This window comes from Rhipicephalus sanguineus, chromosome 10, assembly GCF_013339695.2.
Source record: "Rhipicephalus sanguineus isolate Rsan-2018 chromosome 10, BIME_Rsan_1.4, whole genome shotgun sequence".
Lineage (NCBI taxonomy): Eukaryota > Metazoa > Arthropoda > Arachnida > Ixodida > Ixodidae > Rhipicephalus > Rhipicephalus sanguineus.
Genome location: NC_051185.1, coordinates 31,751,470 through 31,775,992, shown reverse-complemented (window position 1 = coordinate 31,775,992; position 24,523 = coordinate 31,751,470). Strand labels below are relative to the sequence as shown.

The 24,523-nt window shown below is 46.7% G+C and overlaps 1 protein-coding gene across 1 annotated transcript; it reads right to left on the bottom strand.

Annotated features, from left to right (window-relative positions):
* Window positions 1–16,992: 16,992 nt before the first annotated feature.
* On the bottom strand, window positions 16,993–22,061 carry LOC119371628 (carboxypeptidase N subunit 2-like). The gene is made up of 5 exons (XM_037642079.1): window positions 21,980–22,061; window positions 20,941–21,325; window positions 19,344–19,590; window positions 18,719–18,905; window positions 16,993–17,235 (listed from the first exon to the last, which is right to left on the bottom strand). The coding sequence occupies exons 1-5, from the start codon at window positions 21,981–21,983 to the stop codon at window positions 17,084–17,086; spliced, it is 975 nt and encodes a 324-aa protein (XP_037498007.1). The 5' UTR covers window positions 21,984–22,061; the 3' UTR covers window positions 16,993–17,083.
* Between the last annotated feature and the right edge of the window lie 2,462 nt (window positions 22,062–24,523).

Below are 24,523 nucleotides of genomic sequence, written 5' to 3'. Positions count from 1 at the left end.
GCAACACTTACACCCACGGTATACTGATGCACAGAGTGTACCCAACGTTGCATGACTACCTCTGCCCAATTTGCGGCGTACCTGACACCTTGGCCCACATGATCCTCGCGTGCCCGTGCAGCATACAGACAGATGCAACGCCTTCGCCGAATGCCAGTAACGCCGCTCAAGAAAACGAGGACCTTCTCGAAACGTGGGAGGCCAAGCTCGCCTCAGAGGACCTGGACCAACAACAACGTCTCGTCGCCAGGGCCAAAGAGGCAGCGAAGGCCAGAGGGTTCCTGGAATGAGGAGACCTCCCACCTAGGGTAGACGCGGGACTAGCACCGCGACACCGTTTCGTACAATAAACGTTTATTCCTCCTCCTCCTTCCTAAAAACGCAGTCTCCTCCTCGCCGCATATTGATAAAACATTTGGATAATGTCAGCAGTAAGCGTCGGACTTATCAGGATTTCACGATTTCCGGCTTTCACGCGGTAATCTCCACTTGCGCAGTCGGAAACGCACGAAACGAAGTGAACTCGGTTGATCGCGCACTATAGTCACGCCAGACAAGGCAGAACGGGCGTGCGACTGCATGACAAAGCAAGGTAGGAGACGAATCACCCCTGACATACCTCGTATTTAGACCAATCGAGAGCTTATTTTCTCGTGACGTCACGTGAACGGACTGCTCGCGTAGCGAAGTGTGCCAAAGACGGAAAACACCAGGAGAGAATCTAAACTGACAAATATGACATCTGTTAAATTGACCCCGCCACGGTGGTGTAACGGTTATGGCGCTCGACTGCTGACCCGAAGGTCACGGGATCGAATTCCGGCCGCGGCGGCTGCGTTTTCGATAGAGGCGGAAATGTTTGAGAACCGTGTACCTAGATTTAGGTGCACGTTGAAGAACCCCAGGTGGTCGAAATTTCTGGAGTCCTCCACTACGGCGTCCCTCATAATCATATCGTGGTTTATGGACGTTAAACCCCAGGTATTAATATGTTAAATTTTCAAGCAGTACCCTGAATCATTTAATAAAAAGATTTTGAACATCAGAAGCCAATCCACTGACACGCTTCAATATCTTAAAACTCAGAACGAAAGCTTCAACTCGATATAATCGATGTCAAGCATGCTTGAGGGCCGTGTCCCGATGCACACAGTGCAATGTACACAGGGACTCCAACAAGACATTTCCTGTTCATTGACGGTTAAATTAAAGAGGTGTGATAATGGCTCACCTGCGACGCTGATGATAGGTAGGGTGCGCAATTGTTTGGCGCTCTGATACATGCGCGAAAGGAGAGGTTCGAAAGGGTGCCTTTCCAGAGAAGCCAGACTGTTATTGCCCAGGTTGAGCACAAGGGGTGCCGCATGGTCGAAGGCGTTGGGGTTGATGGCCCTGATGCCAGCACTGTTGAGATCGATCTGTGAAAGTCGTTGGTAAGAGAAAACAATTTAAAATAGCGCTGTCACAAGAACTGGCAAGGCCCCTTACGCATTGGTCTAAAACTACACGAAGGCAAAAGCGTTCTTCTTTTCCTTCTCAGTCGATGCATTGATCCCCCCCCCTCCCCGCACTCTACGAAAGCTTTCTGCACATAACGTGGTTTCGGACTGCCTCCAGGATTGGAGGCACTGCAAGCTTTCTGAGCCTGACCTGGTTTTGCACTGCCTCCGTTGTCGGCCCAGCTTTGACCAAGCGAAGATGCCACGTGAAGACGTCATCATGTGACGTCATGTTCACAAATTTTGGAGATTGATGACGTAATATCGGGCCGTCATCAAGTGGTGATCATTTTTTGCATCAGTCGTGTTCACGCCGACGACGCGGGGCCATGGACGACGCCGACCGTCAATGTTCACGTTTCATGAACCATCTAAGGCCTTTGACTTAATAAATATCCTCTAATGTCAGCGTTCTAAGGTAATCTTTCGTGAAATAGAATCTGTTGTTCTCAATCTTATATGTATTTGTTTATTCTTCATTGCATAGATGTTCCAGCAGTGTCTCTGAAACGTCCTTAAGTGGGCTTCTTTCTTGGATTTTCGTGAATGAAACAATGGCCAACCTTTGGAACTCTCGAACGTCAAACACTGCGACACAGCGGTGTCTTAGCGTCAATTGTCTTAGAGCGATGGCCTTCTCTACTCCACTCACAAACCCAGAAACCACTTGGTTCCGTAAATCTAACCTTCAAGATGCCAGAGTTGGCTTCCCATTGTCCGCGAGATGGCGCATTGTTCTTTCCGATGAGTTCACGCCCACGTTTTTCCAGCGTATCAGCGCACTGATCATGTGCTTCGCTTCACGCGCATCCCGTGTTCGTCGCGACGGCGGCCGAGGAGCTTCAGCGAAACGGTTGTCGCGTTGAAGAAAACAAAATGTTAGGGCAGCTTCGCTCTGGTTTTGCCAAGCCTGAAGGAACGGCGGAGCTGGGTGGCCTTACTTACCATACCAGCCAAGCCTAGCATAGAGATAGCCTGTTAAGCCTGGATATGAGTGTGGAGGGGTGCAGCTAAGCCTGGGAAAGCCAGTTCAGTCGAGGAAAGCCAAGGTGAGCTCTATTTATTTCTCTCTCTCTTTCTATCTCTTTCTTTCGTTGTCCGTCTACTTCTCTCTCTTTATTTTTCTCTGTTTCTTTTTCTCCCTCTCTATTCTTTTCTAGATCTCTCGCCCATAGCAACGTAGGCATATGGTTCCCATAAACGCTTGTTCAGCGAGCGTGCCTGGATAGCCAAGTGGTTAACTTACGGTCCCATATTTCAGGGAAAGCATTCGAGGTTTTCTCAGCAGTCTGTGTACGATTATACTCGCTATGTAGCTACAACATTGTAACTCTCTGTGATACTGTCTTTTCTACTTTTTAATACGCATTCTAATAAATACAATGATGAAGAAAAAAGAATGCCCAGTGGTTGCGACGCTCGCCTTAGGACCGTGGGTACCCTGGTTCGAATCCCGCCTCGCTAAGAAATTTTCTCTTGCTTTATTTATTTTTCTCCTCCGCCTCCTCTTTACTTCTCCTCTCCACCTCCTTTCCTTCCTCCAACGCGTTGCTAGGCCACGCATTGTGACGTCATCGGTCGGCGGGGCTTTGCGAACACCAACTGACCAAGTTCGAGCTTAAATAGCGGCACTGTTAAAAGCCCGCTCGCATGCCTGTTCGCAAGCAGGAGAAAACGTGCAACTGCGCGTGAGGCATACTGCATCTCAACTACGGAGGCTTGTCGACACAATCCCGCAGTTTGGGAGCTCAAAGCGGGAGCACATCACCCCTAAAGTTATTAGTTTTACATCGTAAAGTATTCAACTGTGTTTTCATTGCATCAATTGTTTAGCGATTGCGCCAAAACTGCGGATTTTAATCATGTATACTAGCAATGTTAACCCAAAACCATTTCTCTAAAGCCTCTTTCCTTTTCTTGTCGTCAAACGCATTGTCACCATAAAGGAGTATCGGCGCAAAGTTTTTAACGCTTCTGGGATAGATTTCTGTTTGACACACACACGCATCATCTACAAAGTATCAACGGCTAATACACCCTATAACATATTTAAATTCAATTCGAAATTGCGTATCGCGCAACTGAACGCGAAACAAACCACCTCACGACATCGACAATAACTTATTTTGAATGTAATAAAACAACAGCCACCTCCATCACGTGTTTGCGTATATACTGCCATGCTCCTTGAGAGCGCTCTCTCTTTGCAGACCTTTTCAATGAAAACGGAGAGCACCTTTTTTATGGACTTGAAAGGGAGTACAAAGGCTGATGTCCTTGCATCGGCAGTGCATTTTTGGAGCTCATGCCTATTTACAACATTCCAAAGGCGGTTATGGTGGCAACCATTACTACGTCGTTGAAAGGAGTTGTCCACGCGGGGCTCATGTGCTCGCAGTTTTGTGTGCTCACGTAGCCAGCTATGTTTACATAAAAACCCTACTGGGTCCATCCTGTCTCTGCGATATCTAAAACGGAGACTGCGCCTGGGCGCTGTAAAATCGTCTATAAGATTAATCGTTGCACGCTCGAGCAAACGAGGTTTCCAGGTTCAATGCAATCGACGGAGAAGGAAGAGAAATCGGCTTTCACTTTCGAGTTTTCTTAGTTGTCAAGTTACATATCTAAATTTTTATTTACGAAGAGCTGGTCTGGCGGCTTCCCCTATTTGTTGTTTTTGCGGAGACCATGAGACCACAGATCTTACTTCCTGTACAATATACCATACTTTCGCAAAATTACTTTACATGCGCCTTCAGTCTCCTTAGATAATATTTAAAGGCACCAAATTTACTTTATGTGGTGGCTTTTTTCCTTTAATACAGCGACGGGAAAGTTGCCAATGCATTGCGCGAGTTTCTTCAAACTTCAAAGAGGTTAAGGCTGTAGAATCAATATTTACTCCTCGTTTTTTATCTTTTTCAAATTGCTTCATTATATATTTTTTTCAATTTCCCCGCTTCATTACTTTTATCTCTTTTTGTCTATTGAGGTATTCTTAATATTCGGACCTTGTCTGATTTTTGTTTCTTTCATATTTTATTAGACACAAACATAACTCGCAATTTAAGAATTTTTTGTTAAAAGTACCAGGTTTTTTGGCAATCCCGCAGCGTGGGTGTGTGCCAGGGATACAAGGAGCTACTCTACTCTACTCTTAGGTGAATCCATAAAGGTTTATGTGAATATTTATGTATTTCTTACCATGAGCTCCGGGTGTCTCCGCAGTATAGAAAGCGAGAGTGGGCCCAGGGTGGCGAGCCTTGTGCGGCTGAGGTCGAGTTCCTTGAGACTGGAGAGTGCGTAGAAGGCCCTTTGGCCGATGGACGTGATGGGGTTTCCACTCAGCCCGAGCTTGTGCAGTTGAGGGTTACGGAATGCGTTGGCCGGTATGCTCGTCAGTCGGTTCCCGCCCAGGTTCAGACTGTGCAGGTACGGAAAGCGTGGCAGCCTGCGTTGGGCCGACCGACATTGTTCATCAAACGCTTTAGAAAGCCGAGAAATGCGCGACATGACAAGCGGCCCGGTTCACGTGCCAGTCACTGTACACAATAGTTCAAGGTTACATCATGGCTGTTAGCACAGAGTTTCGTAACAGTAAACGAGACAGAAATCTGGCGCTAGCGTCTATGGTTGAGAGCTTGCGGGTACGGGAAAAACTGCATCCTGCGTTGTGCCCCGCCACGTCGTTCAAGGAACGGTGCACAAAGGCAGGAAATGCGGGACATGGCAAACAACCCGGTTCGCCTTCCAGTCACTATGATACCCACAGAGCTCGGTATCTAGAGGGCGTCGGGCGCGATGATTGGAAGTAAATTTTGTCGGACTCAACGAAACAGGACACGACCAACGTCAATTTCAACAAAATTGAATAAATGAAACCGCTAACACAGAACACTAAAGAGAAACAATGAGAAGTTGCGTTTGTTTGTGTTAGTGTACATATACACATGCGAAATTTAAAAAAAATTTGGGCGAAGGGGGTTAGAAAAAGTGCAGCGGTCCAACTTCACCTCGTTGAACCTTTTAGGCTCGCCAATTCAGCTCAGGAGGTTCGCAACGAGTTATTTTCTTATACGGACATAAATCCAAAACACAATAAATAAAGCCACAAGTGCGGTCGAAGCAGCAAGCACGAAGTCCATGCAAGTACATGTACTACCCCTCATTCCCGTGGTGCCTGAACGATCACAGCGCCAGAGTTCCCTACAGTAAATATTGTAAGCAACTCTGTGGCTATTAATGTTTTTCATTCACTTTGTGTGTAACACACATCAAGATTCAGCAAAATGGTATAAAAAGCAGTAGGCCTCTTTGCTGCGTCTGAGCGCTACAACTTCAAGTTGTTACCTGTGTTATACGTTACGCGTGTCGTAAGAAAAGACGCGTGGTGGGAGTGACCACAGATCACGGAAAATTTTTACTCTTTCCACCTTATTTTTCACAGCGCGATCCGAGTATTGGACGAGGCTATTTGCGTACTGCTCACGACAGTACTCGCCAAATCACATAGAGCATAAATGGAAATAACGTGTGCGCCACTGGTCATGTGCGGTGATACGGAATGGGCAGAAATAGCCAGAGAAGTTCTAAAAATTCTTGCTTTAAACACCATCGAGCCATCAGCATATCGGGAGGAGCAGGGGCGTAGGCAGGAACTTTTTTTCGGAGTTGGCGGCTTTGACATTCCCTCACGGTGCCTACCCCTGTTTACAAACATAGAGTAGGTCCACAGGTTCGTGCGTCTATTTGTATATGTTTGTATGTAGACACACATGAATTGGAATTATTCCAATAATTCGGTGGAAAGGGGGAGGGGGGAAATTGCAGAGGTTCTAAAACATTTTTTTTTATCGGGGTGACTATTTAAAATATCAGTCGGTCAGATCCGACTTACCGTGCTAATCGATGTAATGCGAACCAGGGGGAACCGGGCAAGTGCAACGAACTGCGTCAAATTCTACAAAAGTTAGCGCAGGTATGTAGTTCTTTGTGCTGATTGCGACACTTGTTAGGAAGTCTTGTGGCATTCGAATATTTCGAATAGCGTAAATGTCACGTGCATGGAATTGAATGCCTAACTATTCGAATCAGTTACTTCAGATTTTGAATATTCGTAGATCCGTAACTTAAAAGCTTTAAGTGCTTACTTTTGAAATTCGAACGTCCGAAGTGCATTGCCGTACACGCTGAGAACGTTGAGGAGCCCGTTGAAGTTCATCAGAGAATCCAGAGTGAAGGAGCTCAAGTTGGCGTTGTGCTCGACGTGAACTCGCTCGAACTTGAAGTTTCCCAGCACGCCCGCCGGGAACGACGTTATGGGAGTCTTCTGTATCCACAGCTCGTTGTGTTCTCTGGTGAGCGCATTGCCGCTCCTGAAGGCTTCTCTCAGCTGAGCCGTACTGCTGACGCGCATGCAGTTGATGCCCTCGTGGTCGCACGTGCACGGGCTCAGTCTTGTCGCATCCGGACAGTTTTCTAACGTGAGTCCCGCACACAGCGTAGAAACAAGAACCAGGGAAATGCTCCACCGCCCTGCGAGAGACATACAAACATAACATTTCTAAAGTGTTGAATAAACAAAATGTGCCGCACTGAACCGAAGGTCACGGCATCGAATCCCGGCCACGGCGGCCGCATCTTCGGCGGAGGCGAAATGCGATAGGCCCGCGTACTTAATAGAGATAGGTGCACGTTAAAGGACTCCTGTTGGTCCAAATTTTCGGAGCCCTCCACTACGGCTTCCCTCATAATCCCCTCGTGGTTTTGAGACGTAAAACCTGAGAAATTGTCATTAGAAGGTGCCGTAGACAGGATGGCCGATGTTTCGATAGGGGGGCCATATCGAAACAACGTCCGAGTACGGGCTAGTTGGTATTACATTTAAAATTGTAATTACAGCGCAAGGGAAGACGCGAGACAGAGACCAACGAAGACGAGCGTCGGCCAACCTGTCTGAGACACCTTTTTAACACGAAAGTGTTTTATGCCGGGGTCCACCAAGACTTCAGTGACGTATTTCCGTCACGGAAATCACGTCGAAAAAATATACATGATGAGATGGCGAAGAAAAAAAGTTTCGTCAACGGGCATCGAACCCACGACCGCTGGGTCCGCAAGAACAGATGCCGGGCGCGCTATCCACTGCGCCACGGTCACACGCTCTAGAAGCTTTACAAACGCGTATTTTATATCTACCACTATCCCTGTAGGCGGGGTGGTGTTGCCTTTTGGGAGCGGCAAAGTAGAGTAATTCATCATTACTGTGGCTTCCGCAATTAGTGCATGCAACGCGTTACACGTTTGTTCCATTAAGCGCGTTTTCAATGGAAGTGCAATTTTGTCATTGCCTTAACACACCGCGAGGTGGCGACCTTAACGCAAGCGTCCTAAAAGCGTCCGCCTCGCTCATAGCATCACGCTAATCAAACCAAAATTAGCTCTGCGACGCGCGCCTGCCTCACCTGGCTGTAACACCTCGTTCCCCGCTCACGCGCTCGCCCCGAGGAAAATTGCGGCCGGGCTACGGGGGCGGCACGATGCGCTTTGCGTTTCCCTCTAGTGCGGCCCTGGTGTTCAATCACATTTTAACATGCCGCAGGATGGCGACCAAGCTCCGCGTCCAATATGCGACGCTCTCCTGGATAGCTGCCAGACATCAATTTACATTGTGCAAACTCTCTTATATCAATGGACAGTAAACATTCAGTTACTTCTACAAGCGCACGTTTTACATTCGTGTTATTCCGATTCCTATGACGGAGGGATCAACCATGTTTTTTTCTATTGATGCAACGCGTGTGCACTTAGCGTTTTCATTCGTCAGCTACCACCTTGACTTTGGATTTTCAGATTGCCATTTTGCTGTCAATAGACCTACATTAACAATCAGTGCACAGCGTACAATTTTGCCGATACTTCTTTTTTCGTCAGATTTCGGGTTCACTATCGACAGCGCCGCTAGTCTTGCGTACCCGATAATCTTACATGGCGTGACTGAAGGCTAGAATTTGGCTTTTGGAGTATCTACGTGGGTGAGGGGGTCAGAAGTTCGCAGGCTGCTGTACCATGTACTCCTATGGCAGCGTGGCCTGCGAACGTTCAACTGTACATTTAGTGAATAACACGTAACTAGTAAATCATTATTTTCTCATTCCTGACGTTGCAACTTCTTGCGCAGGTAAGGGGTTTCCGTCAATTCTGTTTATCAATCTGTATTTAAATTTTTAACAGCGCTATGAGCCGGCGAGATCTTCGAAGTTGTATACCTCCGTGTGGGTCAGACCTCCCTGATGGTTTAACCTGCCGAGAGGAGGTTACGTTGAGGAGGCTTCGTGTTGGGGTTGTGCTTACCCCATCCGTGACCACCCTTTGTGAGCAAAAGTACCGCGGCCCGTATGGCACATCCTGTCCATTTTGCGACGCCCCAATCCGCGATATAACTGTCACACACCTATTGTGGACTAGCACGGGTCTACAATTAAGCCGTCGTCGTCACCTACGTGGAACAGGCCTCAGGCCTGGCCGACCAGCCGACCTTGACCGCTGGATTAGTGGACCTCACCACTGCTCATTACTGAACTTCATGCACGCAACAAATTAGTATGTGCATTTCTGAATCAATAATTATTATGCCTGAGGGCAGACTTTAGAAAAAAAGAAAAAAAAGAAACATTTAGGAGAGACATGCTACGGCATCTGAAAGATCTACGCGGGCAATTCAGTGTCTCCACCTCAACTATCACCTCACTTGGACTCCTTCACCACTCATACGAAATGAAGCAAGAAATATCATCTTGCATTCTGGTTATAGTACCTGTTTTCTAGACGTTTACGAATTTGCGATAACAGAAGGAAAATCACTCAGGCGTAAAGTTCTATAGCGCTGAAGGACGTGGCTGCCATTCCCAGCAACGGCGATCCCATTTCGACGGGGTTAAAACTCGAAAGCACCCATGGGCTTAGATTGAAAGTGCTTATAATTAAAGAACTCAAGATGGTTAGGATCAATCGGGAGTGCCCTACCACTGCGGGCCTCAGAATCCTATTGTAGTTTTGGCACGCAAAGCCCCGTAGTTACATTATGCGAATGAAAGGGGGATTTAACAAGGGCTCGTTTCCTTGTTACACAAAACATAATGAAACCATCGGAAGTGAAGCCAATGAACGTATAAGGAACATTATTTATAGTCTGTAACTCTAGTATAGTCATTATGGCGTAGTTGTGACGCCAGCTACTCAAAAAAACATTCGTACTCAAAAAACATTCCACCCTCAGCGTCATGGCTACGAGCGTCGCTGGATAACACTCCCAGTAATGCCCCAGGAAGTGCACAGGAAAACGACCGCCGCCTTAGCTCAATTGCTAGAGCATCGGATAATAGTAACAGCTGTTGGGGTTTTACGTCCCAAAACGCCATGTTTACGAGAGACACCGTAGTAGAGGGCTCCGAAAATTTCAACCACCTGGGGTTCTTTAAAGTTCACCTAAATCTAAGCGCACGGGCCGTTAGCATGTTGCCTCTAGCTAAATGCGGCCGCCACGGCCGGGATTCGATCCCACGACCTTCCGGTCAGCAGTCAAGCAACATAACCATTAGACCCCGGCAGCGGGTGGGTAGAGCATGGATCGCGTTATCCGAACGTTATAGGTTCGGTTCCTAACGGCGGCAAATCTGTTTTACAGCAAAAGCTGTTATGAGATCACAACAATAGCCGATTCTGGTGGCGTAGTTTCTTGTTTTAACCATTTGTTAATTCATGATTAGTTCTGCAAACACAACCCTTTTGTCAGTAACCACTATATCGGACAATGAGCAAAAAAAAAAGTCCCGGATTCCAGCGGGATTTGAACCCACGCCCTCTGCGTGACAGTGGAGTATTGTACCACAGAGCCACGCAGAAAGTGTGAAACTTCTTTGCAAAAAGGACCCTATTCAGGCATCTCGGGCAAGAAATTCCGTTAAGAGATGTAATAGAGCGTGATAAAAGAGCTGAATAACACCAGGCGTCACACAATGTGAATTGCGTAAAGAGTAAGTTGTTTAAAGCCTCCCACGCATTTCAAACGACTCTGCCATCATTCTTCGTCGTCCGCCACAGGCTCCTGTCTGCTCATCTTCAGCATTACTGTCATCCTTATATCGGCTTACGTTTATACTCAAGTCTATTCACACATATCTTAATGCGCTCACGTTCATGCGCCACCTCAATATTTATTTGTCAGAGACGTGAATTGGGAGGCGTGCCATGACCTCCCCCCGCATACTCTTTCACGGAAATTTCTTGATAAAGATATCTCGTGTGAGTCGGGTATTTCATAAAAAATATCCTTACTGGATTACTGATAACTCGTATTTGAAAGTATAAGATCAAAATGCGTACCGTAGAGCACAGATTATGTGAGATATTGGCATTAAAGTGTATTGACACCAAGGTCGAAAAAAGGTAGTTTTACGCTCACGGACTCGTAAGTCGACTCACTTTAGGCTCACTCAGCCTCAAGTCAAGCCGTGAGTCTGAGTCTTAGTGAGTCGAGCCGAGTAATATGTTCGTGAGCTTGAGTCCTAATGAGTCAGAGTAAGAAAAAGTTTAGTGAGTATGAGTCCGAGTGAGCCATCAAGGCAAAATGTATTTCTCGAGTGAGTCTGAGTGATCTCCAACTTTTTTGCCGACCTATGGCCACAGCAGCAACAAAGTGCACACAGAATGCCTTACAGATATGTAGCGGGTATCTCGCTATTCCGCAGACTGATGATAAATGGCATAGTGGGAATTTCTTCGCAAAATCACGATTTATGGCTGAGTGGGTGCCTTGCAACTACACCGGCAGTCGCCCAAAGCGAGTTTACAACGGGCTCTAGAAAGGCCGCTCTTCAACCTTTCGATAAACTTTCTTAAACTGCGCGAAAAGACGAGGACACAAGTAAGAAACATTCAGAAACACACGAACACCACTGCGCTCGTGGTGTTCTGAATGTTTTTTTTACTTGTGTCCTCGTCTTTTAGCGCAGTTTAAGAAAGTTTATCGCAATGAACCAACCGGCGATGGTAGTTCAGTGGTTATGGTGCTCTACTGCTGACCCGGCGGTCGCGGGATCGAACCCTGGACGCGGCGGCCGCATTTTTGGTGGAGGCGAAAATGCTTGAGGCCCAAGTACTTAGATTTAGGCGTACCTTAAAGAACACCGGATGGTCAATATTTCCGGATCCCTTTATTAGGCGTCCCTTATAATCGTATCGTGGTTTTGGAACATAAATCCCCAATTATTGTTATTACTAATATGTTGGTTTCATTTGATTGTTACACAAATTTCTGCGTTTGAGGCAAAGTCACTCACCCATTGCTTGTAATGTCCTTATGCGTGCAACGCTGGGCGAATGGTCAGCAGGGAAGTAACGGTCGCCGGTGGGAAGGTTCCTTATGAATGCACGGCCGATGACCGGCGTGCTACGTCACGCTTCGACTGTCGTCAGCCCTTAAGTTAAAGATAACCGCCAATTGTCAGCGTGTTTTCGGGCGGATTTCTCCGTGTTGTGCCGGTATGATTTGTTTTGTGCGTAAGTTTATGTGCATGCGCATCTGTGTGCACTGGGGAGAAAGAGAGAGAGAGTGAAAAAGCGAGCTGAGGGCACGGTTACGGGGGGAGTGGGTGTGAATGGCGGACAGCAGCAATGTTATCTGGCGAGATGTGTCATCGTCTCGCATTGTTCATTGCCACGAGCATTGCGCCGCCATGCAATATCGGGAATGAAACAAAGGCTGTTGACTGTTATAAGGATCTTGGGCAATACAAGAAAGATCTGAGAACAGGACATCGTCCGCACTGGTCGCAAGTCGGCTGCGCTAGAGCAAGGACGTTAGACCATACTCAACGTCCAGTACGTTTGCACCTACGCCCAGGTAGCTCCGCTCAAAACAATTCAGTGTTAGCTCCCGTAGATTGAGTAGCTGGATTTAAGGAAGGAAAAAAAAATACCAACTTGATACATAGAGTTTGTCCTTTTGTTCTTTTCATTGTGGAGTGAGATCCTTTGTCGGGCTTGTTCTCTGCGCGATTTGTGCTATCTGCTACGGATACAGTATGCAACGCTGTAGGCGACATCACTCGACTAGCCGCGTCACCTGTCCACTGTTCGCTGTTGTCATCATCATGTGACTGTATAGTGGCTTCGTCTTCCCGTCGTCCCGGTAGCCATGAAATCATCGTTTTTCAGTCACCTTCTCCACGTCCTCACAGTCTTCACGCCACCATGAATGTTACGGTCTCGCAATACTGTTTTTGTCGTCGTCGTTGTAATTCTTGTCAGTTGTTTGTCACCTTGGATGTCACAAGTGCGCACACTGCATAACAACAATTATTAAGGCGACAGCCTGTCATGAGTTGAGAGGATCTGCGAGACCTCGCGATACATCGCGAGACTTTTGCAATATGTTGCATGGCGTCATCAATGATGCCATGCGACAAAGATGACGGCATCGATGACGTCATGTTGTGAGGTCACTGATGCTGTCACAGGTCGCGACGTGACGCCATGATAATGAAAACGTCATCACATGGCATCGTCGCTTGGTGAAGTGTGGTCCCATCTCGCAGGTAGTGAAATAACAGGTCAGGTGCAAAAAGCTTCTGGGTAAACAAGGGGCGAATGCAATTGGCTCAGAATTGAAAGCAATTTAATGAGGGTTTCGTGAGAGCATACACTTTAACGTGTTAGCAAAATTGACTCTCGATTAATAATTAATTAATCGTTCATTTGAACGTACCTTGCAGGGCACATGGGGAATTCGGGAAAGGAGGCATTGAACATGTTAAACAAACAAAAGGTAGCAACATAGCGTAGAATAGCAGTATTAACGCCACATAAAAATACAATAAAATGGTGAAGGGGTGATACCTGTTTAAATGTATGTCACTATCATGTAACACAAAAAAACAAAATTCAAGCAAAAAGCATAGCAAAGCAAATTCAAATCGTGGATCGAACCTAATAAGTTAGCACTGGGGTAAAATTACAGCGTGAACATTAAACGGAGATCCGCTGAAAACACAATGCACTACGTATACCATGTTAGGTACAGTATGACTAACCTCATATGCACATTAAGTTACTGCCGAAATTACATTGGGTCAGCTTCCACTGAGACAGAAGGCCGTGAGTACTCGGGCCTTCGGACCGTATGTACCCGGTTTCGGATCCCTCCTCGCCAAGAAATTTTATTTCTTATATCTCTTCCTTCTCCTCCGCCTCTCCACTTCTCTTCTCCTCTCCCCCTCCTTTCCGTTCACCAACGCGTTGCAAGGCGGCGTAGTCGGTGAAACCAGGCGCAGCTGTGCCAAATGGTTTCTGGGCAACGTGCAGTGACGTCAGAGCTAGGCGCAGCATCTGCGAACGATTCAGCGCCGAACATCGAGCTTACACCGCTCCGTGTTAAAAGAACTGACATACGTATTTATAAAATAAGGACAAGAGCGGTATGTCGCAGGATTGCAAGGCAGCGAGATATAAACTTGAGCTGGGTTCTCTGTCTTGTGGGACAGTCCATTCATGTAGGCCTGTTGTGCTTGAGCAGCCACTAGTGCCGGTTCTACATTGCACCGCAAGACAGCACACACATGTTGCTCGCCGCTCTCAGCGCTTACGCGCAGTTAACTTGGATGCAAGTCCGAGACGTCCATGCTGGAGCGAGCTGGGTCCTCTGTTTTGTGGGACAGTCCATTCATGTACACTCTGAGAAAAAATCGAGTATTTGGGGAGTATTTCTGTCACACAACAATAATCGTCATCTGGCTTGCTTGCGCTTGCTTTTTCGAAATCCAGGCTGTCGTCGCTTTCCTATCAATAATGCTATGTCAAGCTGATAACGCGCGCGCCGTTCGGGACCACGAAGTGCCGGGATCGCGGTGATAACGCAAGGAAAGTACGCGAGGTGGATGACGATTATAGCTGCGTGGCAGAAGACACTTTAAATACTCGATTTTTTCTTAGAGTGTAAGCCTGGTGTGCATGAGCAGCCACTAGTGCCGGTTCTACAATTGCACCGTCAGAGAGCACACACATGATGCTCGGCGTTCTCGGCGCTTACGCGCAGTGAACTTGGATGCAGCCAGGGCCTCTGGCGGTGGCGGCGCGAAAATCTGACTTTCAGCCTCTGCTCGTTTTCGCGAATGAGGCGCACTAGCGTTGCGCTTAAGCTCTTGGGCCGCCGTTGCGACCACACGGCAGGCGCGTGGGACGAGCACGGGATGAACCCGCCCATACGCTGCAGAAGCATTGGCGCGCATTCATCGCGAAGAACTTTGCGCCATCTCGCGGGCATTGTGTAAACAATTCTCTACGGCGCTTACGCATGTCATAGACGCCGGCATGACCTCGGCAGTGCTTCAAGGTGAGATTCACGGAACGACGTGTTCTCTGTGTTTTTACCTGGAGGAGTAGATCTATCGCTCTAAAGCGTGCAAAATGATTGCTCTTAAGGCATTCCCAGTATCAAGAGTCGTCTGGGTATGTACCACGCCTGCCAGCCGCGTATTCAACGTAGCGTTGAATGGCATCTTTGTATTGTGCAGGTATGTGTTTTTAGTGGATCATTTCAACATCATCTCATGCATGTATTTGTGATGCGGACAATAAGAGAAGTCTTGTTATTTGTATTCCTTAAGCGAATTTTCATGTCGGTTTATGTTCAGGAGTGACACATCCGGAACAATAGATCACCGGCCCTTATATGGTTGCCAGATGTTACGGGACCGCGAGCTAAGGCATGCTCGTGTAGTGTCGCCTACCCTTGGTGACTTGGTACCCACACCAGCAGCGAGAACATGCTGTCTTTAAAGGTGGCGATGAAGGAAAATTCACCTATTACAGGCCAATGTCCGTTCTTTCTGGTCTATCTAAAGTATTTGACAATGTAATAAACATACGTTTGCACAAATTCTTTAACAAATTTAATGTAATCAATGAGGCTCAATGTGGTTTTCAAAAATCTTGTGAAACAGCTCGGCCCATTCAGGCGCGAACTATGATCCACAGTTTGCAAATGCGTCGAGTTCGCACAGTTCCAAGTCATTCAATATTACATTGTAAGGAAACAAAATGAAAGAATCTGTTGTTTTGTGTGAGTTTCACTAATTACTGTTATTTAGCATGTAATTAAGCATTTAAATATTCTGCAATCGGTCAGCATCAATTCTCGCATAAAAAGAAGCAAATATAGGGTCCAAAATGCATACCCAGTTTTTTATATTCGTTTGGAACAAAGAAAAATAAGTCTTTTTGTTGATCCTGGAAAACGGCACGTTGAACGATCGTCGGACATGGTAGTGTCTCCAGCAAAGTGATCCTCTGCAGCAATACGCAGCAAAGTGAAGTTTAATGACCGCTAGTTGTTCACTCAGCAAGACTGCACAAGTGTGCACACAGCGTTTCAAGCCGTTTCAAGGAACACGCGGTCCGTGACGCACTTCCGTAGTTGATGTGTACAATTGTACACACCGTCGCTGAACGGCAGTTTGATTTTTAACATCTTATTTATCGATCTGCATTGTGCGATGAAATTCTTTCTTATGTTTTATTTCACATTGTGTAAGAAGATCATGCTAATTTTTGTGTTTGTGTGTAATATCTCGAAACTTATGTCATATATTGTGATGTTCAGTGGTGTGCCAAACTGCATTTAGTAGCAGAGGCCTCTTGTCAGGCTGTATAGCCTTAATCCTCTGCTCACGCTCCTGTAAGATTTCAGGACAAATAAACTTGCATTCAGTTCAAGAACCTGCAATGTAGGGCGATGCATTTTGATAATGTAGTGCGAACATAAATCGTTGAGTTCACTTTTTTGCAGATGCACCTAACCTCAGAATACGAGTAATAGTACTGTTACATCCGTGTGTGTGTGTGTGTGTGTGTGTGTGTGTGTGTGTGTGTGTGTGTGTGTGTGTGTGTGTGTGTGTGTGTGTGTGTGTGTGTGTGTGTGTGTGTGCGCGCGCACGCGCGCACGCGCGCACGCATGCATGTGGCTTCAGAAAACACCACGTATATATGTGACATACGCTGCGGGAGGAAACGCTGATTTGACTGCTCCAGAGCCGAGCAAATCTGCAGCACCCCTCTGGGCCGATTCGACGAGACTATGGTGTGTTGCTGTTCGCCTCTGCGTCTCAAATATTCAGATGGCTTTCAACAACTTACAGGCCTTCCGTGGTCATCCCCCTCGGACATAAAGAATTCTTGGCTCACAAGCACGCAACATAGAACATCTGGGGAGCATCTTACCATGCAGAAATCAGTTCGTGTTTCCTAGGAATGTCTCGATAAATGTCAGGACCAGAACAGATGTCTGGTGAGATGTGTCTGCCCAATGGCATGTGTCCTCTGAAGCTTAGCAGTATTTAATAGTTATTTGATGTGATTTCTTCGTTCAAGTTTCGAACGTGCGCTTATGGACCGCTGGCGTTCAGCAGAGAGAGAACGCAGGAGAGATGAATGCGAGTATGGACGACAATGACGACTATGTTTATTTACTTTGAGAAGTTCAACGCGCATAGTATGCTTTTTGAATAAGATAGCCGAGGTTCGCGAAGCTAAGACCGGCAGAGAATTTTGCGGTCGCTAAGGCTGTACAGACCCGAACCGTCTGGACATTGGAAGTCGACGAGGATGACGCGTACTTGTGCGAAGGACTTGTAGTGAACCAACCACTTGTACGAGCACCCACGGCATTTTAGAGGATTTCCTGCGATGTTAAGAAACAAAACGGGAAAATGATTAAGGACGTGTGAACTCGTAGGCTTGTACACAACGATCATCATTGTAGAGAGAGAGAGAAAGAAAGACGGGGAAGTTGACCAGCAGCACGTCAGCTTTGATACCCTCCACTTGGAGAAGGAATATGAGAAATAGAGACAGAAGAAAACGAGAGAGAGGGAGAGAATCACGCGCACATTGGGGGAGCACATAAATTCAACAGGAAGTCGAATAGACCTGTTGACATAAAGTATTTTAGTAGTGCTTTCATTGTCTTCTTTGCCTTCGAGGCATATGTCCACCATCCTGGAATTTTGGCGGCAGAAAATGGTCACGAGTTCAGTTGATTGAGAAGCATCTGGAGCGAGCATCACTGACTGTAGTCTTTTTAAAACAATAATGCAATAAATACATCATACTAACTGTGACAGAACCAGACAGATAATCCACTGACGTGTAGAGGTCTTCTTTGTTGTTCAATTCGAAAGTTGATATCTTTTTCGAACTTCACACATAGACGTGCAATACATTATATAATACCAAAGTAAAAAATAAAAAGCGCACACATGCAAACATGCGATACATGATGATACATCAAGGACACAGATAAAAAACCTTTTGTAATGGCTTGACAGAGATATGTGCCCCCTAAGACAGCAGGAACATTTCCAGGCGCAGCCCTCAAAGACTGCGCCATCGATAACGTTTTCGCTTCTCAGCATGCCTGTGTGAAATTGCAAGTCATTCGTCATCATCATAACTCCCACTACGCCCACTGCCAGCCAAAGGCCTCTTCCACGTTTGGCCAATTAACCCGGTCCTGTGTTTGCTGCGGTCACGTTATCCCCGCAAACTTCCTAATCTTACCCACCCACCTAACTTTCTGCCTACCGCTCACGCGCTAGCCTTCTCTTCGAATCCAGTTTCTGACTCTTAATAACCAGTGCTTATCGTCTCCTCGCTACGCTTTCCTCACATGCCCATTTCTTCTTGATTTCGACTAAGATGTTCTCAACACCCGTTTGTTCCCTGACCTGCTCTGCTCTCTCGTCCCTAAAAGTTACACCTATTATTTTTCTTTTCATGGCTCGCTGCCCCGTCATCAATATAAGTTGAACCCGTTTGGTAAGCCTCCAGGTTTTTTCCCCGTAGAAAATCAAATTGTAATCTGAATATCAGCAAGATAGTGAAATTTAGAAAATATTCACTGACAGTTATGTCCTCGGTGAAATATTCAAGCAATAGCATGAGTCATTCAGATAGATTGCTGCATGCGGAAGTCAATCGATGGTCATGCTTCACAAATCTTAACCCGGGGAACGAATACTTGAATAAGACATATCTCGATGTCAAGCGTGCTTGAAGGCCGATGCACGGCGTTCGCGTTATCCACAGGCTCAAGCAATTCAGAATGTTTTCTTTTTGTTGTTGTTGAATGACAAATGAACTAAAGAGGTGTGATAGTGCGTTACCTTCGACGTTGAGAAGAGGTAGGTCATTCAATTGCCTGGCATTCTGATACATGCGCCCGATGAGAGGTTTGAAAGGGTACTCTTCCAGAGTAGCAAGTCTGTTGTTGCGCAGGTTGAGCACAAGGGGTGCCGTAGAGTTGAAGGCGGTGCGGTGAATGGCCCTGATTCCAGCATTGTTGAGTTGAATCTGCGAAAGCCGTTGGTAATCGAGCAAATTCAGAATAGCGATATCAGAATAATCGTCAAAGAGGATCTGTTGAATACTTCTCGATGTTATTATTTTCCTTATTCTTTATTGACTTGGATGTTTTCAGTACCATCTCTGAAACGCCTATATAATGTTTTTTACAGCTTCGTGGTTAGATATCTAGCCATTTTAATTGAATGGGGTATGGTTACGAAGCAAAATAATATAGCCCGTGAGATCATCTTTAAAGCTAGAAGTGCAGCGAACTTCGCTAGTTGGTATTGGTTCATTTCGCCTCAACTGCTTCAACGGGCACCTGGTTGTATTAACTAACCTCTCCGGCAGCCTAGTTTCTTAATTGTGTAGGAAAATGGTAGCCGTTCCAGACAGTAGTCGGCATGCTTGCACCCGTGCCCTGTGTTTCTTGCGATTGCTTACCGTGAGCTCTGGGTGTGCGCGTAGTACAGACAGCGAGTATGGGCCTAGAGTGGTGAGCCTTGTGCGGCTGAGGTCGAGTGCCTTGAGACTGGGGAGTGCGTAGAAGGCCCTTTGCCCAACGGACATGATCGGGTTTTCGTTCAGCCCGATCGCCGCCAGGTGCATGTTACGGAATGCGTTGTTCGGGATTCTCCTCAGCTGGTTCCTGCCCAAGTTGAGGGCTTGCAGATACGGGAAACGCTGCAGCCTGCGTTGTGTACCGCACCGTTGTTCAACGAACAGTGTACAAAGGCAAGAAATGTGAGACATGGCAAGCAGCCTGGTTCGCCTTCCACTCACTATGACACACACGATGCACCATCGCTAGAGGCCGTCGGGCACGGTGATTGGAAGTGTAACTTGTTGGGCACAAAGAAACATGACACCACCAACGGGGATTTCAAAAAGGTTGAATAAATAGAACCGCTAAGAAAAAACCCTATAGAGAAACAATCAGAAGTTTTTCTTTGTATGGTCTTCCATGGTGTGATCTTTTCCCAACAAAGCACTTGGTCACCAGTATTGTTGTCCTCTGGTCACAGGCGGGCGCATAGGCGTGCGCTCGCTGGTTGCTGCCGCCCCCCTTCCCCTAATCATCATAAAAGGCGCCAAGTCATCCCGATATCATCACTCAGTTGGCCTGCCCTGTCATTGCATAATGTGCATTGCCTTGCAGGTTTTTGGCAATAATGGCGGCCTCGGAAACTGATGCTGCATTCCCAGAACGGTTAAGTCCCATCTTTACCCCCTTGAAGCCAATGGCCAAATCGTGAGGAACACGTTTTCGTTTTCGCATGTATCAGACGCTTGTTTTCTTTTGGTCGTCTAAGTGGGGGGGGGGGGGGTTATGCGGTGAAGTTTGGCCGCCACCCCACTAATAGAGAACCCTGCGCCCGCCTATGCCTCTGGTGTCGTGTCGAATCCGTGTTTTATTTCGAACAGTGGAGCTGTTTAAGCTTGAGCTAGGTCCGGCGGCGTTCGCAGAAACAGCGTCTTTTATCGCCGAGCGATGACGACACCATGCATCGCCTAGCAAAGCTTTGGAGGAAGGAAAAGAGGAGGCGAGAGAAGTCGAGAGGAGGAGGCAAATAAGCAAATAAAACAAAATGAAATTTCTTGGCGAGCTGGGATTCGAACCTGGGTACCCACGGTTCGAACGCGGGCGTCGTAACCACTCGGCTATCCAGGCACGCTAGCAGAACGAGCATTTATGGGAACCATGTGGTTGCGTTTTTATTGGCTAGAGAACGAGAAAAGGATAGAGCGAAAGCGAAAATAGAAAGAAACAGAAAGAGAGAAAGAAGCCTTAGCATAGCCATGTATAGTATAGTATAGCAAGGAGGTGGGAAAGGGAAGTGAGGGTGAGGAGGGGGAGAATAGAGATGGGGAAGGCCACCAGTTCCGCTGTTTTGTCATTCTTAGCACCACCAGTGCGTAGCTACCCCAATTTTCTTGTACTGTTTTCTCGCTATAAACTCCGGGCAACAGCTCTCGAAGGACAGGCCTTTGATTAAGTAAGGCCAACTATGTAAAAAAACAAAAAGCTTCAAGCTCTTACTTGTCAAATTCGAACGTCCGAAGTGCGTTGCCGTACAGACTGAGCACGTTGAGGAGCTCCTTGAAGTTCATCAGAGAGTCCAGGCTGAAGGCGCTCAAGTTGGCGTTGCGCTCGACGTGAACTTGCTCGAACTTGAAGTTTCCAAGCACGCCTGCTGGGAACGACGTTATGGGAGTCTTCTGTATCCACAGCTCGTTGTGCTCTCTCGTGAGCGCGTTGCCGCTCCTAAATACTTCTCTCAGCTGAGCCGTACTGTTGGCGCGCATGCAGTTGATGCCCTCATGGTCGCACGTGCACGGACTCAGACTCGCCGCGTCCGGGCAGTTCGCTAGCGCACTCCCCGCGCACATCGAAGCAAGAATAACCAGAGAAAAGCTCCACCGCTCTGCGAGAAACACATACACAGCACTTATAAAGAGCGTATTAAGGCCTTATGTCTCATGAGTCAAAATGTTTTGCGAGATTTGAACGTCATAGCGTAGCGCGCAGACGTACAACACATACAACAAAGGTGCTACTAACAGCTTTTGAAGGAACGTCGACGAGAAACAGAATATATACTACTACCGACGCGCAGGTAGACTGGTTACGTTTAGCATTCAGTCATGCTCAGCAAACGCCAGCTAGCCCGACAACAAGCCCTTCTGCAGAGATTTGTCGGGACTTGAGGATACTTGCGAGACCTGCTGAGTAACTTCGAGATTTAGCGAGATATCGCGATACCTGGGCAAAATATCGCACGACGTCATCAATGAGGTCGTGCGAGCTGGCGCTATCAGTTACGATAAGTTTTGATGTCATCGTGACGTCATATATAGAGGGAATTTGTGACATCATCATGATCAAGCATAAAGTCGAGGAAATGCGCGAACACCCGTGTGCTTTGATTTAGGTGGACCTTAAAGAACACTAGCTGTTTAAAATGAATCTAGAGTCACCTCTTATGGCGTATCTTAAACCACGATCACATCGTGGTGTTCGCATCTAAAAAGCTGTAATTGCATTTCTTAACCTTGCATTTTTAGGTTAAGCCACTCACCCATTCCGTGTGACGCCGGGATGCGCGCAGACCTGTGACGATCCTCTGTACAAAAGCGACAGCCACCAGCGCCAAGATTCCTTTATGTGGACAAGGCCGGTGAGCAACGTGTTACGTCACCGGAAGCCCTTAAATATAAGATGGCCGCCGATATCAGCATCGTTCATTTTAATTCATGCCAGCTTTTTTGTGTTTTTGAGCGTTGTAATGTCGGTATGCTTGTGTTGTCGTAAGTGCGTATTCCATTGCTCCTCTGTGTATTTGGAGGGGAGAGAGAGAGACCTAGAATAAACGGAGCTCATGGAGAGAGTGTGTTAATGACGGACATCAGAAAGGATATCTGACTCTGTGTCTTATCATCACGTATTGTCTTCACGTGCGTCACATCACACCGCAACGCGACAGAGGTGCCAGAGAGGATTGATACAATGGCCTATTGCCCAACGGTTGAAAAATTGACGGGCAATGCACCAAAAAAATATGAAACAGCATATGCCCCGCCGTAGTAATAAGTAAGTCGCTCTAAAGCAAAGAGTTCGACCATACTTATCTTCCGGATGGAATTGAGACAGCGCTGTATTGCCCAGAATTTGAAAGGCTGTTGGACAATAGACTAAACAATGATGAAAGAGCATATTCCCTGCAGCCATCGCAAGTTGGCTGCTCTACAGCATGATGTTAAACTGTACTTATCGTCCGGAAAGAATTGAAACAATGTTGTAGAGGCCATAATTTGAAAGGGTGTTGGGCAATACACAAAAAAAAAATGTTTCACCGCAAGGTCGAAGCAATGAATGCGATAGCAACAAATTGTAAATTTATACGAAGTAAGGCTGGCAGCTAATTCTTTTAGATCCGGTTTCGTGTAACTCTACAAAACGCTTGTGTAAGGCAACACGGCCCCTCCAGGGAGAAAACGGTTGCCGCACAGTTTCTTCGCGTTGAGAGCACAGCATGTAGAAGGCTATACAAACCGTCTGGTGATGCCCGCCAAGGCAGCGTGCGCGCCAGCGATCGTAACCGCGCCCTTATATTCAAAGTTCACAGTGGCTGCTTGAGCGAACCCCCCCCCCCCCGCACACACACACACACACACACTCTTCCCTGCGCGCCTCGCCCCTTCATGTTCCTTGAAGACGGGCGGCGCGTTTCCTCTGTGCTTGAGCCGCATGCGGCAGCAGGCCTCGCGCGCGCGCTGATGTTATCGCATACACCCTCCAATGAACGAAGATGCATAAAAGCCGCGTTCGTCACCCCTGCTCGAGCGCTTTTACACGCGGATAGAGCACGCGATGCGCGGGGGGGGGGGAATGTTATCGATTTGGAGTTTATGCTGAACGTGACTGCGATGGCCAAATCCCGTCGAGAGTGTCGATATAATGCTATCACAACAAAAATGATGAAATAGCACACTCCCTCCAGCTATTGCAATTTATGAAACGGCATCACGAAGTACGACAGTATCACGAAGGAACACACAAAAGACTAGTGGCGAACTCTCAATTGAACATTTAATCACATGTGCAGAACACAAATATATACCCACACTTGACTAAACAAAGAAAAATACATATAAAAATAACCCTATACCCATTCAAGTACAATATTTCTTTGAGCTGCAAATGATATGCGAAGCTGAGGAATGGTTATTTGATTTTGTAAATGTGCAGCCTCGATTATCTGCGGAGAGGTCTCATGATGATGCCTTGCAACGATGCTGTATTCGCTGAAATAATATTCACATCTAGGGTTACCAACCGTACCGGAATTTGCGGGATTGTCCCGACTTTTCATGCAGCGTCCCGTGTCCAACGCCGTCCCGGTCGGGACAGCTATATGTCTCGGATTTTTTTTCGGACCGTCCAGTTAAATATTTTTGTGTGATCCAAGGCACGCCCGTAGCGTACACTACCATAGCGTACAGTACCACAGGGAGCCAAGGAAATATGTTTTTTTTTTCCTTATTGCGGTATAGTTGAGTGGAATAAACTAACTAACGCAATGGTCCCAGCACCCTCGTTGGCATTGTTTTCATCATGATTAGAGTGTATACTTACCAGTTAAATTGTATCGCATTTTTGTATAATTGCAATCTTGTATTTTTGTGAATAACTTCTACGCATTCTTCTGTGTATTTTTCTTGCCCGTGGAAGTTCGTGTCTGCGCTCCCCTACTTTATAACCTGTGTATATTATATGTCCATGTACGTGCCATTTGTTCTAGATCAACCTTATGTACCAGCCTGCTAAAATCACTGAGCGGTCATTGCACTACCAATACTTAAAAAATAAGTAAATAAATAAAAATTCCAGACAAGTTCATTCATTCTTTATTGTTGCTTCCATAGAGTCTCCTGCATGGCCTCAAAGGCCTTGAGGAGGCGTTCGTGCTATTTTCCCATCTCTCACTTGCACATAAAATGCTCACTTGTAATTCGTTCCACACCCATAGATCACATCACATATCACTGCCATAATTTTATGCTTTATACACACATTTTACGCTTCCTTATAGCGCGTGATTTTAGGCCTCTATACAGCCATA